Source organism: Oncorhynchus mykiss, chromosome 24 (assembly GCF_057628025.1).
Source record: "Oncorhynchus mykiss isolate SJ-2025 chromosome 24, ASM5762802v1, whole genome shotgun sequence".
Lineage (NCBI taxonomy): Eukaryota > Metazoa > Chordata > Actinopteri > Salmoniformes > Salmonidae > Oncorhynchus > Oncorhynchus mykiss.
The window spans coordinates 9,010,046-9,024,940 of NC_143045.1; the positions used below are offsets into that span (position 1 = coordinate 9,010,046).

A 14,895-nucleotide genomic window follows, 5' to 3' on the forward strand; every position below is an offset into this window, starting at 1 on the left:
CCAGCAGCAGTAGATCAGAGCATCAGGGCATCTGTTGGAAACAGAAATGAAAGTAGCAACATGAATAAAAGAAACCTATGAATAAAAGCATGGGCCTGTGATGAAAATGAGCTGGCTGGGAGAGAGATGAATTTAGAGTGAGGCTGACTCGCCCATGGCAGAGGTGCTACTGTGATGGCATGGAGAGCTGTACACAGAGCGAGAGAGAGAGATAAAATTACGTGTTTTCACTTCCACCCCCTATGCTCATTTGTAGCATGGCAGGCTTCCTATAGGCATCAAGGGCACTGGCGCACAATAGAAGACGGTTGTCATGTCTTAATCAACTCTGATCCAATGACTCCTTGTGGATTTTTTTTGATCTCAGTAGGATATTCTCACATCATTTAACCACTGTGTGTGTAAGAGAGAGAGAGAGAGAGACAGATCTCTCCTCTCAGTGGTATGGCTCCCATGCATTAATAAACAGGAATTCTTAACACTCGGCTCCTGGATGAAAAGAGGAATCTGTTTGAAGCGAGATGTCCGCTGCAGGCTCTTTTAGGACTGCCTAAGGTGACTTTTTCCATTAGAGTTCCCTAGGAACACAAGCACAGCCTCACTCCCACTGTCAGTGAATGGACATATATACAGTACAGTAGAGTCGGTCTCCAGAGAAGAGGGGTGGTGCATAGTAAAGCCCAGTTAGCGGTAGTAGTAGTGTACTCCTTCCAGGCTGGCTCCGGGGCTTCAGTAGTGGAATGGAAGACAGGATGTCTATTAAAAAGTCATGGGACGAGTGGGGTAAACAAAATGGGTGTGACATTTAGCTCATTAGCATTACACACTGTCCTACACAAGCCGAGAGAGGGGGAACACATCGATGTACAGTACTTAGCACTCAAGCGTGAGTGGTTCAACTCCAAACTACAAGACTAGGTTTGAGCAAATATTTTTTCATAAAAAGGACGGTTCCCTTACTCTTTCTGTGGACACTTAATTTATGCATGAGCATTTCATTTTTCAGAGCTTCCCCACTGGGTACAGACGTCCCTTAAATGTCTAGTTTTGGTAGAGTTGTCAGCTGACGTGAAATCAACAAAAAATGTCACCATGTCAGTGGATTTAGGTTAAAAAAAAGACTAAAAGACTAAATTCTCTTGCGACAATGACTTTTTGCAATTTCCAATCAGTTTTCCACGTTGATTCAACATCATCACATGTCATTTTTGTTGTTGAAATTACATGGAAACAATGCTGATTCAACCAATTCTTTGCCAAGTAGAGCCAGGCTGTATCACAACCGGCCGTGATTGGGAGTCCCATAGGGCGGCGCACAATTGGCCCAACGTCGTTTGGTGTAGGCCGTCATTGTAAATAAGGATTTGTTCTTAACCGACTTGCCTAGTTAAAGAAAGGTTAAATACATTTTAAAAAATAAAGTAGGGCTGGTGCAGCTCTCTCTCACAGAAAAGAGATACATGAAAAAACTGAAACATGTGAAGTGGTCAACTGATTATTCATGTCGTTTTTCAAACAAGCATTCACATTCTGGTGACCTTATGAGGGTTTAATAAAATGGGCCTACAGGAATCCATTACCAAACCATAAATGAACATTTTTTTCAGGTGGTACTGTACATTTCTCCTTGAGGCCTCTTATCTAAGGATGGCGGGGGGAATGGGTGTGGGAGTGGATTCTGGCTGGTATGCTGGGGCTGTTCTGACTCCTCATCAGCCCATTACATTTTAAGATACATCACTAAGTACTTTTAGTAGTCCATTATCCACCATTAAGTACTCACAAGTTTGGGTATACCATTTAACAGCATGGCCATTTTCACTTTTCCACCAACAGGTTAAGCACTGCAACACTATCAGGCATGCCAGCCGATCACTTTTCCTTTCTTTGGCCTTAGATAATGTCTATCTAGCAACTCAAATGTCACTCAGTTTCCCCAATGCTTTGTGTGTTCCCAAGGGATGGCCAGGCCATGTGCATACATCTCTCCAGGCAGTAAGATTTGAGTCTGGTGCATTCTGCAGTCATGAGGGCTTAGGCTCTTGAGCACTTGTCCCCATAATCCAGTGTGTTGAAAATGAGACTCCAGCTGTTCGGGGCAGAAAGATGCAACCTTGGAGGAGTTTGGAAAAGATAAGCGCTTGTGTCTTCCATTTTGCCTAAAGGTCCTTTTTCTTCTCGCGCGACTGGCTTTCTTTCTTTCTTTGCACTGCTTTATCTACTTTGTAGAATACACTTATTATAGGGCTGAGAAAGTATTAAAAATGTATGCTCAGCCTCCCGAGTGGTGCAGTGGTCTAAGGCACTGCATCACAGTGCTAGCCGTGTCACTATCCTGTTTCAAGTCCAGGCTCTGTCTCAGCCAGCCGCGATGGGGCGGTGCACAATTGGCCCAGCGTCGTCCGGGTTAGGGGACGGCTTGTTTTTGTCCAATCGTGCACTAGCGACTCCTGTGGCGGGCCGAGTGCGCAATGCACGCTGACACGGTCGTCAGGTGTACGGTGTTTCCTCTGACACATTGGTGTGGCTGGCTTCCGGGTTAAGCGGGCATTGTGTCAAGAAGCAGTGCGGTCTGGCTGGGTTGTGTTTCAGAGGATACACGACTCTCGACCTTCGCCTCTCTCGAGTCTGAGTATGTGAGTTGCAGCGATGAGACAAGACTGTAATTACCAATTGGATACCATGAAAAAGGGGTAAAAAAATTATGATAAAACATATGTTCATGTCTTTTGGGTTCAGAACAGACCTGGGTTCAGATATTATTTTAAATCGTTTAAATACTTTGAGCGTTTCATTGTGGCGGCCTGGAGTGCCAAATGGGCTGGGTTGGCACTTTTGGAACAATTTCATTGGCTCCTTTTGCGCCAGGCTAGCTCACTAAGGGCAGCTAAAGTATTTGAAATTAAACAAATTCTACTAGAATCCAGATTTGGTTCTTTGGGTTCAGAGGTTTGAGTTGTTCCATTGAAATGGGACCTCCATGGCTTTGAAAAAATCTCCTGAGGTCAAGGATGGATCACCATCACCTAAGGCCATACATAGCCTTCGTTATATTAATTTATATTCCTTTCTTGTTGTATTAACTTCCTTAGTTTCTCACTAATCTGAGATAAATGTAGAGATTGATTTAGAAACAGATCATTGGAGTTTCTCAGTATTATGGGGACACTGCCCTGTGTAGACGTTAAAAGGGTGTCCTGACTCTCTGAGGTCATTAAAGATCCCATGGCACTTATCGTAAGAGTAGGGGTGTTAACCCCGGTGTCCTGGCTAAATTCCCAATCTGGCCCTCTAATAATCCCCAGTTTACAATTGGCTCATTCATCCCCCCCTCCTCTCCCCTGTAACTATTCCCCAGGTCGTTGCTGCAAATAAGAACGTGTTCTCAGTCAACTTACCTGGTAAAATAACGGATAAATAAATAAATAAAACATTTGAGATGAATAGACTGACCATTAAAATGACTGACAGTGACTTTTTTTTAGATTATTTATCAACTTTCTCAGATTTGACCTGAAAGACAATAATAGCCTGACAGCCACATTGTAAAGTAGAAGCAAAGCTTGAGAGCAATTGAGTGGCAGTAGCCACAACATCTTAATATAGTTTGTAATATTGCAGAGAAGTGTTTCAACCAGTCCTACCTTTAAATGCTTTAGTCTCTATTCCATTGGGTTTAAAGGCCCAATGCAGGCATTTTTTTAATCTAAATATCAAATCATTTCTGGGTAACAATGTAGTACCTTTCTCTCATAGTTTTCCCTTAAAATGGTCAAAAATAAACAAAAACAACAAAAAATAATTTCTCAAGCAGAACTTTTGCTGGAACTGGTGTGAGTGGGGAGAGGAAAAGTAAAAACTAGCTGTTACTGGCAGAGAGGATTGGAACTCTTTGTTATTGGTCTATTCAAACGTATACCAGGCAAGTAAAAAATCCTTTCAGTACATGAAAACCTGCTGATTATAACGTCCTGTGTAGAGGATCTTTTCAATCAGAAATTATCAGGAAATAACTCTGATACAATTTTTTCACACTTTTACAGTGTTAGTTTCAGCAGATGTAATATATGATACTAAACTAAGGAAAAACACTTTTTACTGCAATGAGCCTTTAAAACTCTGTTGCTAGCCTGTGTGGTACACTGTCTCTCAAGACGTGCTCACTGAGATTCTCGTGTTTCTCTCCTTCTGGAGCTTGGGCTCCAGGCTGAAGTGTGCTTGCCAGAGGAACAACGCGTAGGAAGTGATTTTAGTCAGACAAGGAAGGAGCATCGTGTCAGTGATAATAACGTGGCAGCTGGCTACATGCATACTCCTACCTATACAATTGGTTTATGTCAGCATCATCATCCTGCATTATGGTAGACAAGGACTCAGGACATGCCCAATTTCTCTAAGTTGATTATGGGCATTGTGTTGCTCACTATGTCCAGATAAGATTACTCCCACCGGGCCTTGAACATAGATAGATACATTTTACGGTAGGATGTAACCCAATTGAGGCTTTAATATGTTTAGCGGCTCCAGAAATAGGTTGTTGTACATCCTCCCCCCCCCCCCCCCCCCCCCCCCATCTATCTATTTCATGACAGCTAAACAGGATACCGATTGGTTCATTTGGGATGATAGGAAACCGATCCTACTGTTCGTATAGATAGAAAGTTGGTGGCCTATAGAGGGTCGGCAAAAGTACACATGATATAGTCATTAGTATTCCTGCTTTTCTTGTATATATTTAGTTTGTACATATTTTTGTGATATTTCAAAATAGACTTGGAGAACATTTGAAAAGAGTAGCTTTAATATGACATTGTGTTTATTTTGCTGTGCAGATGGAAATGTTGAGATAGGGTTGAGTATAACGTTGTGCCATTAGATTAAACGTGACCTTTCGGTTTGAAATTTACTGCATATCCATTTAGAGGTACATTATGCTGCACAACTTTACTCTTCAACCATAGGAGATTTGAGAAACAATTATTGGACTGACAAAGTGACTGAAGTACTTTCTGCCCATGACTCACCAATAACTCCAAGAGCAGGGATCTCAGTGATCTCTAGTCTAAATGAGTTAACCTTACTTTTAGGCTATATCAAAACAAAAGCATTTAAATGTTTTTCGAGTATGACTTGCTGTTAAATATTTCAGTCTCCAGAAATCTTTCTCTCCACCCACTAAATCTCTCTCTGTATGTTTTTCTCTGTAGTGAGCGTGAGGGCGTTGGATGTCACAGTGACCCAGAGCAGCATCCAGGTTGCCCGCGGCCAGGCGGCCATCTTGCCCTGCTCCTTCTCCACCAGCGCTGCCCTCAACAACCTCAACATTATCTGGATGGTCATCCCGCTGTCCAATGCCAACCAGCCCGAACAGGTAAACCTCCTCTAAACATGTTTATGTGATCTGCGTAGACTGTGTGCCTCAAAACCGTGTTATCCCTCTGAGCTAAAGCCTAGGCATCAGCTGTAGAAAGCTAAAACAGCTTTCTTCAGGACTCAGGCAAGGTTACCAGCCCATACACCACCATCACATCCTTCTCCACAGTCCCATACACCTACGCACTCCCTAACCAACAAAATCTCTCAACACAACTTTATTGACACGCCCGACTGGTCACCTCAATGAGGATTTGTGAATATACTGTACTGTTTTCCCATGGGACCCACATGCGTCACACTCGGGACAACAATCACACTGCATGCATCTGTGCCAGGCCACCCGGGTATTGTAGTGTTTGGAGCGTGGCGTACGGCACAAACAGCACACGCCTGGCACACCAGACTAGTCCCTGTGAACATGAAGCATGTGCAGACTTTATCTATAGCCAAGCCAGAACCGGATGTAAGCGGCTGCTCCTGTATGCCCAAAGAAGGTCGCTGTTGTGTTGTAAGGCCATGAAACAAAGCACGCAGGTTTCTCCTGGCCCTTTGATTCAGTCTGATTTTCTCTCATCTGCAGCTGCAGGCGTCACCACCTCACCTGCCTCCAACACGTTTAACCTCATCCACATAACATAATAATCTTATGCACTAATTAACCTGGAGCAGCTGTTCTCGCCACACACACAGGCACACATGCACACACGCACTCAGATAAACACACGGATGAGTGGGAGCACGCACACACACACTCACACAATCAGGCAGACAAGCACACACATGCGTGGACACACACCACACACACACGCACAATGAGAAGTAATAACAGGGGTGTAACTTTGGTTTTAGAAGTGGGGGGGACATAATTATATGTATTTATTTATCCAGTCAGATAAACACTCCAAACAGCCTACCCGACCGCTCGGGGGCGTCCGCATGGTCCTAAAGCACACTGTTGCCTTGTTTTGTATCACAATGATAAAACTGGGTGTGACAAAAATGCAATTTCAAATCAAATCAAATTGATTTGTCACATACACATGGTTAGCAGATGTTAATGCGAGTGTAGCGAAATGCTTGTGCTTCTAGTTCCGACAATGCAGTAATAACCAACGAGTAATCTAACCTAACAATTCAAAAACGACTACCTTGTACACACAAGTGTAAAGCGATAAAGAATATGTACATAAAGATATATGAATGAGTGATGGTACAGAACGGCATAGGCAAGATGCAGTAGATGGTATCGAGTACAGTATATACATATGAGATGAGTAATGTAGGGTATGTAAACATTATATTAAGTAGCATTGTTTAAAGTGGCTAACAATATATTTTACATCACTTTCCATCAATTCCCATTATTAAAGTGGCTGGAGTTGAGTCAGTGTGTTGGCAGCAGCCACTCAATGTGAGTGGTGGATTGTTTAACAGTCTGATGGCCTTGAGAAAGAAGCTGTTTTTCAGTCTCTCGGTCCCTGCTTTGATGCACCTGTACTGACCTCGCCTTCTGGATGATAGCGGGGTGAACAGGCAGTGGCTCGGGTGGTTGTTGTCCTTGATGATCTTTATGGCCTTCCTGTGACATCGGGTGGTGTAGGTGTCCTGGAGGGCAGGTAGTTTGCCCCCGGTGATGCGTTGTGCAGACCTCACTACCCTCTGGAGAGCCTTACGGTTGTGGGCGGAGCAGTTGCCGTACCAGGCGGTGATACAGCCCGACAGGATGCTCTCGATTGTGCATCTGTAGAAGTTTGTGAGTGCTTTTGGTGACAAGCCAAATTTTTTCAGCCTCCTGAGGTTGAAGAGGCGCTTCTGCGCCTTCTTCACGACTCTGTCTGTGTGGGTGGACCAATTCAGTTTGTCCGTGATGTGTACGCCGAGGAACTTAAAACTTACTACCCTCTCCACTACTGTCCCATCAATGTGGATAGGGGGGTGTTCCCTCTGCTGTTTCCTGAAGTCCACAATCATCTCCTTTGTTTTGTTGACATTGAGTGTGAGGTTATTTTTCTGACACCACACTCCGAGGGCCCTCACCCTGTAGGCCGTCTCGTCGTTGTTGGTAATCAAGCCTACCGCTGTAGTGTCGTCCGCAAACTTGATGATTGAGTTGGAGGCGTGTCATGCAGTCATGGGTGAACAGATAGTACAGGAGAGGGCTCAGAACGCACCCTTGTGGGGCCCCAGTGTTGAGGATCAGCGGGGTGGAGATGTTGTTACCTACCCTCACCACCTGGGGCCGACCCGTCAGGAAGTCCAGTACCCAGTTGCACAGGGCGGGTTCGAGACCCAGGGTCTCGAGCTTGATGACGAGTTTGGAGGGTACTATGGTGTTAAATGCTGAGCTGTAGTCGATGAACAGCATTCTCACATAGGTATTCCTCTTGTCCAGATGGGTTAGGGCAGTGTGCATTGTGGTTGAGATTGCATCGTCTGTGGACCTATTTGGGCGGTAAGCAAATTGGAGTGGGTCTAGGGTGTCAGGTAGGGTGGAGGTGATATGGTCCTTGACTAGTCTCTCAAAGCACTTCATGATGACGGAAGTGAATGCTACGGGGCGGTAGTCGTTTAGCTCAGTTACCTTAGCTTTCTTGGGAGCATGTGGGAACAGCAGACTGGGATAAGGATTGATTGAATATGTCCGTAAACACACCAGCCAGCTGGTCTGCGCATGCTCTGAGGACGCGGCTGGGGATGCCGTCTGGGTCTGTAGCCTTGCGAGGGTTAACATGTTTAAAAGTTTTCCTCACGTCAGCTGCAGTGAAGGAGAGTCTGCAGGTTTTGGTTGCGGGCCGTGTCAGTGGCACTGTATTGTCCTCAAAGCGGGCAAAAAAGTTATTTAGTCTTCCTGGGAGCAAGACATCCTGGTCCGTGACGGGGCTGGTTTTCTTTTTGTAATCCGTGATTGACTGTAGACCCTGCCACATACCTTCTTGTGTCTGAGCCGTTGAATTGTGACTCTACTTTGTCTCTATACTGACGCTTAGCTTGTTTGATTGCCTTGCAGAGGGAATAGCTACACTGTTTGTATTCGGTCATGTTTCCGGTCACCTTTCCCTGGTGAAAAGCAGGGGTTCGCTCTTTCAGTTTCACGCGAATGCTGCCATCAATCCACGGTTTCTGGTTTGGGAATTTTTTAATCGTTGCTATGGGAACGACATCATCAATGCACTTTCTAATGAACTCGCTCACCGAATCAGCGTATTTGTCAATGTTGTTGTTGGACGCAATGCGGAACATATCCCAGTCCGCGTGATCGAAGCAGTCTTGAAGCGTGGAATCAGATTGGTCGGACCAGTGTTGAACAGACCTGAGCGCGGGAGCTTCTTGTTTTAGTTTCTGTTTGTAGGCAGGGAGCAACAAAATGGAGTCGTGGTCAGCTTTTCCGAAAGGATGGCGGGGGAGGGCCTTATATGCGTCGCGGAAGTTAAGATTGCGTCGCGCAATCGATATGCTGATACAATTTAGGGAGTCTTGTTTTCAGATTAGCCTTGTTAAAATCCCCAGCTACAATGAATGCAGCCTCAGGATATGTGGTCTCAAATTTGCAAAGAGTCAAATAAAGTTTGTTCAGGGCCATCGATGTGGCTGCTTGGGGGGGAATATATACGGCTGTGATTATAATGAAAGAGGATTCCCTTGGTAGATAATGCGGACGACATTTGATTGTGAGGAATTCTAAGTCAGGTGAACAGAAGGACTTCAGTTCCTGTATGTTGTTGTGATCACACCACGTCTCGTTAATCATAAGGCATACGCCCCCGCCCCTCTTACCAGAAAGATGTTTGTTTCTGTCGGCGCGATGCGTGAAGAAACCAGCTGGTTGCACCGATTCCGTTAGCGTCTCTCGAGTGAGCCATGTTTCCGTGAAGCAAAGAACGTTACAGTCTCTGATGTCCCTCTGGAATGCCACCCTTTCTCGGATTTCATCAACCTTGTTGTCAAGAGACTGGACATTGGCGAGTAGTATGCTAGGGAGTGGTGCGCGATGTGCCCGTCTCCGGAGCCTGACCAGAAGACCGCTACATTTCCCTCTTTTACGACGTCTTTGTTTTGGGTCGCAGGCTGGGATCCATTCCGTTGTCCTGGGTGGAAGGCAGAACACAGGATCCGCTTCGGGAAAGTCATATTCCTGGTCGTACTGATGGTGAGTCGACGTTGCTCTTATATTCAGTAGTTCTTCCCGACTGTATGTAATGAAACCTAAGATTACCTGGGGTACCAATGTAAGAAATAACACGTAAAAAAAACAAAAAACTGCATAGTTTCCTAGGAACGCGAAGCGAGGCGGCCATCTCTGTCGGCGCCGGACGTAGAATGTGTGGGTGGTGAAAGTTGCGCCCTTGAGTAATAAATACACACACACACACACACACACACACACACACACACACACACACACACACAGAGTAACCACACTCAGAAAAACATACATACTGTACTTCGAGGTGCATTCAACTGAAAAATACTTATCCAAATGTGCACACACATGCACCATGCTCACACACCACACCTACACACAAGGTTGCACTGCACAGGTATCTACATGCACACACACACACACAGAGGCTGTTTTGACACAGTCAAACGCACAGATGGAGAGTGAATTGCTAACGTCGAGCAATTGGCTGCCTTAACCTCCTTCACGCCTGTCTGAGCACCCTTTTGGTGTAAACGGCGAGGCTCGGGAAACATTGTGTGTGGATGATTCTAGCAGGAAGGAATTATTCCACCACATTCATTTGGTGACGTAGTCTCAGAGGAGTACAGATGTGCCGTGTGTGTATATGTGTGTGTGCGCGCCACTTCAGGCTTTCAGGCACCACTACAACAGGATGAAGACAGTCAGCTCTAGGCTAGAACGACAACACCTCATCAGAGCTACAGTACAGTACATTATAGAAGGCACCTACACTCATCAACTTGGGTGAAGTAGTTTGAGTGCAGCACAAGCGTGTACAATTGTCCACCTGTTACAATAGATTGGTTCAAAACATGGGTCAATACCCGTAGAATAACCAGTTGTAATTACACGGTAACACGCTAATAAATACATACAATTATGACCTAATGTACTTACCACTTCACTTTGGTAAGTACTGGGTCAGTGTCTGTAGTTGACATGCATATTAAAGGGTAGTTACAGAAGTTATTCCCTAAGAGTAATCGTGGAATAGTACCAGTGATATAAAGTAATGCCGTTAACCATAACAACATTTTGTACGGGTGCAAGTTCAGTGAATGCTTCAAAATAGAGAAACTTTGCCATTGTTTCCAGTTCTATCACAAGCGTGCTAGTACTGCTTCTTCCTGTTGTCTGGTGGGCTGTCTGAAAGGTTCACTGTGGTTTGAGTGTACACCGCTGCCAGTGTTGCGACAGCGCAAGGCTACTCTGTAGGAAATGGCTGTCGTGAATGATTATGGTTCGAGCCGTACACACCGTGGATCATTTCTGAAATGATCTCATGAATGTAAGTGTATGACGCACGCATCCTTTTTTTTTTACCGAAAATAGGCAATAATGAAAAGTGTACAGTCATTTAAAGTCCAAAGTTATGTCACATGTGAAGTTTGATCACAGTATTCCATTTTATGATTTTATATGATATAAAAATGATATGATTTATATTAATTTATTCGATAACTCTTTCTAAAAGAACCACAGGAGTGTTATCGCTGGAAATGTCAGGCCTCGTGGGACCCTTACTTTGAGCAAATGACGAGTCTTTTGGGCGTCAGTATTCTAATGTTGGGACCGGTATCCCTTGTATGGACTGAAAGGAAGCCTTTACAATGCACACTAACTCTTCCTTTCCTCACGTGCCAGACATAAGCCTATGCATACCTGTTTGTTTATTAGTGCAGACTCCCTCTGACTGCTTCGTGTATTTGGTATCTTTAAGACCATCCCTGAGGTCATGAATAAGATGTAAATAAGTTGTTGATAGAGTTTTGTTCACCAAGCTTTAGATTAAACGTGAGAACATCAGCCGGGCTCCTCAAAGACTCAGCACGTAGCAACCATCAACCTTTTAGGCTGACTGACGATCATATCCCCCTGCTCACTTCGCAAAGAGAGCTCTTCTAATTCTTCTGTTTGTTTACTCTAATCTTCCATGTTTAGCCTCAGATCAAAAGGGCAGTCTGCAGTAGCTACATATACTTTGGGACGGATACAGTGGATACAGACCCTTTGCCTTTTTCCACATTTTGTTAGGTTACAGCCTTACTCTGAAAGTGATTACATTTTTTCTTCATCAACCTACAGTGGATTGTACTTTAAAAGATGCAGCGTACTGCAGCACAGCTTGCATGGTGCCGCAGAATTCTGTGGCACGTTATTTAAGTGTGAGACATTTTTACCATTAATGCTAGTTAGTGCTAGTTTGACCACCAGAGGACATAATTGAGAAGGCATTTGATAGCCTTCAATAGTGGCTGTACTAGGGAATTTAAAACACTTTTTTGTAAGAACATAGTATATGGGTCGGATTTTAAGAAATGTTGTACACACAATACCCCATAATGACAAAGCAAAGACTAGTTTTTAGATTGTTTTTGCTAATTTATTAATAATAGAAAACTGAAATATCACATTTACATAAGTATTCAGACCCTTTACTCAGTACTTTTGTTGAAGCACCTTTGTCAGCGATTACAGCCTCGAGTCTTCCTGGGTATGACGCTACTAGCATGGCACACCTGCATTTGGGGAGTTTCTCCAATTCTTCTTTGCAGATCCTCTCAAGTGTTGTCAGGTTGGATGGGGAGCGTGGCTGAACAGCTATTTTTAGGTCTCTCCAGAGATGTTAGATTGGGTTCAAATCTGGGCTCTGGCTGGGCCAGTCAAGGACATTCAGAGACTTGTCCCGAAGTCACTCCTGTGTTGTCTTGGCTGTGTGCTTAGGATCATTGTCACGTTGGAAGGTGAACCTTCGCCCCAGTCTGAGGTCCTGAGCGCTCTGGAGCAGATTTTCATCAATGATCTCTCTGTTACTTTGCTCAGTTCGTCTTTGCCTCAATCCTGACTAGTCTCCCAGTCCCTGCCTCTGAAAAATATCCCCACAACATGATGCTGTCACCACCATTATTCACTGTAGGGATGGTGCCAGGTCACTGCAGGGATGGTGCCTTTCCAAATCATTTACCACAGGTGGACTCCAATCAAGTTTTATAAACATCTCAAGGATGATCAATGGAAACAGGATGCACCTGAGCTCAATTTCGAGTCTCATACTGTAGCAAAGGGTCTGAATACTTATGTAAATATGGTATTTCTGGTTTTAATACATTTGCAAAATTTCTAAAAACACGTTTTCACTTTGAATTATGGGGTACTGTGTGTAGATTGCTAAGGAAATGGTTTTATTTAATCTATTTGAGAATAAGGCTGTAACGTAACAAAATGTGGAAAATGTCTTTCCGAAGTCACTGTATATACCGATTGATTCTTGTAGAAAATAACTTAAATGCCTCATGAGCTTAGTTCAACTGTTGTACTTCATCGGGACTCAAAATACAGTAGAAGCTTGCTTTACTCGAATGTTTGTAAACAAAGTAAATGTAAACAAACACTATATAGCCTCAAAATATGGTTTAAACTATACATTTGATATCATGGATGGTCAGTACTTGCATCTGTCTATGAATTTGAGAGTGGTTACATTTCTTTAGCCCCATCCCTCAGTTTTTATGCGAAACAGTGGGAGGGCGCTTTGTTATTGTTTCAACTGCTGATTCCCGCTTTAAGCCCGACTGCGTGCAGACGGTGAGGCCTGGTGGGTAGAGCCTTGGAAATTAAGCTGTCCATTCTCCGTTACTCCCTAATAAACCACTGCTGTATCCTGATGCTGGGTTTTATAGGAGGTATAGGAGATGATCCAGACCAGGTTCGTACACCAGGATCCTGTTCACTAGGCACGAAATGGAAGAAAATTGGGCCGATACTATCTGAACTTGCCCAATGAGAAACGCTTGTTTTCAACATTTTGCAACGTTTTGCCCTAATGAATACAACCCATGTCATGGCTGATGAGAATGTTGGGAGCGGGGGTTGTTCATTGGTTTACAGGGAGAGGGGATGGGATAGCAAGAGGAATATGGCAGTGGACATGGTCTTTGGGTCCATGGCAGTTCTTACTAGGGATCACTGCCATTTGCACACTGGAGCGTACAGCGCTCAGGAAACTGCGGCGCCGCAATTTACACGCAGTTAAGCAGCCGGTTGGAGGGAGGGATACAGGAAGGGATGGAGGGAGGAAGGGAGAGGGGAGAACATCACGCAGCGTTACTGAGATGGTTCTGTGAATCCCTGGGTCCTTTGAACAGGACAGTTCAATGGGTGTTCTTTCAAACACAGCTGAATAGCCTCCCTGATTCCCCAGCATGCTTTTGTGTGCCTGGCTGAAGGGTTAGGTGTTTTTTTTTATTTAGAAGGTGCGCACAAATGGCTGCGTCTATCAGAGTTCAAAGCAACAAGAAGCGTTTGAACACCTCCGACTCTCAAACCTGCAGCTTGGAAGAGCTCAAATCAACAGGTTTCATTTCAATAGTACTTGTATTTTTCTGGATGTTTTTCCACTTTGGCATCACTTTACTGAGGAGAAATTGCATTGCAGATGAATTGACCATGTCAATGGGGCTAGGCTTCTTCATATTATTACCATAGTTCCCATAGTTTGGTGTTTTACTTCCTTGTTGTGTGTGATGGAAACAGTATGTTGACTATTGAGCTGTGTGTGCCCCTCTTTTTTGCTCACAATTTTAAAGCTTGTAAGCTGCTCTTGAATTCATGCTTGTTGTAATGTAACATACTTGTATAGTTCAGGATATTTTTAAATGATCATATTCTGTGTGTTATCATTCAAGAACATCTATGTTATACATGGATGGACCACCTTCCATCCTTTCAGTTGTCAAGTGATGCTTCAGTATATACTGCAACACTAGGTCGCCCTCTTGTGACTGTTTGATGCACCTGCACCCTTCAGTATCCAGAATCCTCATCCACTCACTTGCCTGGCTGTTGATTCTCTGTTGTTTGGTTTTTATTTAACTGTGGGATGAAGTATTGCATTTTAATGAACTTAATTAAACATTGCTTGTTGAATTATCTCTAGTGTGTAGCAGAGAAAGGTTTTTGATTAACTTTCTATGATTACATTTAACCTCAGTGATTGTTTTTCCATTCACATTTAATTTCCTCAAAATTAATCAATTCATTATGTTTGTACCCCAGTATAAAGCTCTGCATCAATTGACATCTAGGTAATGCACTTTCCCCTGCTGACCCAGGATGGACACAGTTGGCCACAGTTTCACGAACTCGCATCCGGATGTACAGTGGACAGAAAATCTCTGATTGAAATAGAAGTGGTCATTCGCACATGCTAGAAAAATAACAGAAAGGCCTGCACACTGTACGTTCCTAATGACCACCTAATGACCAACATTTCGATCCATATGATCTTTGTTAGGTCAAACTAATGATATTCCATAGAAACGGTGTGAGTGAATCTT

At 44.0% G+C, this 14,895-nt stretch overlaps 1 protein-coding gene across 1 annotated transcript in view; it reads left to right on the forward strand.

The window, feature by feature from the left end:
* The window catches only part of LOC110503665 (immunoglobulin superfamily member 11), a 108,778-nt gene that overhangs the window by 78,698 nt on the left and 15,185 nt on the right, over nt 1–14,895 (forward strand). The window contains exon 2 of the mRNA XM_021582107.3: nt 5,208–5,371. Coding sequence (XP_021437782.1) covers nt 5,208–5,371 — 164 coding nt within the window. The remainder of the gene's footprint in view (nt 1–5,207; nt 5,372–14,895) is intronic.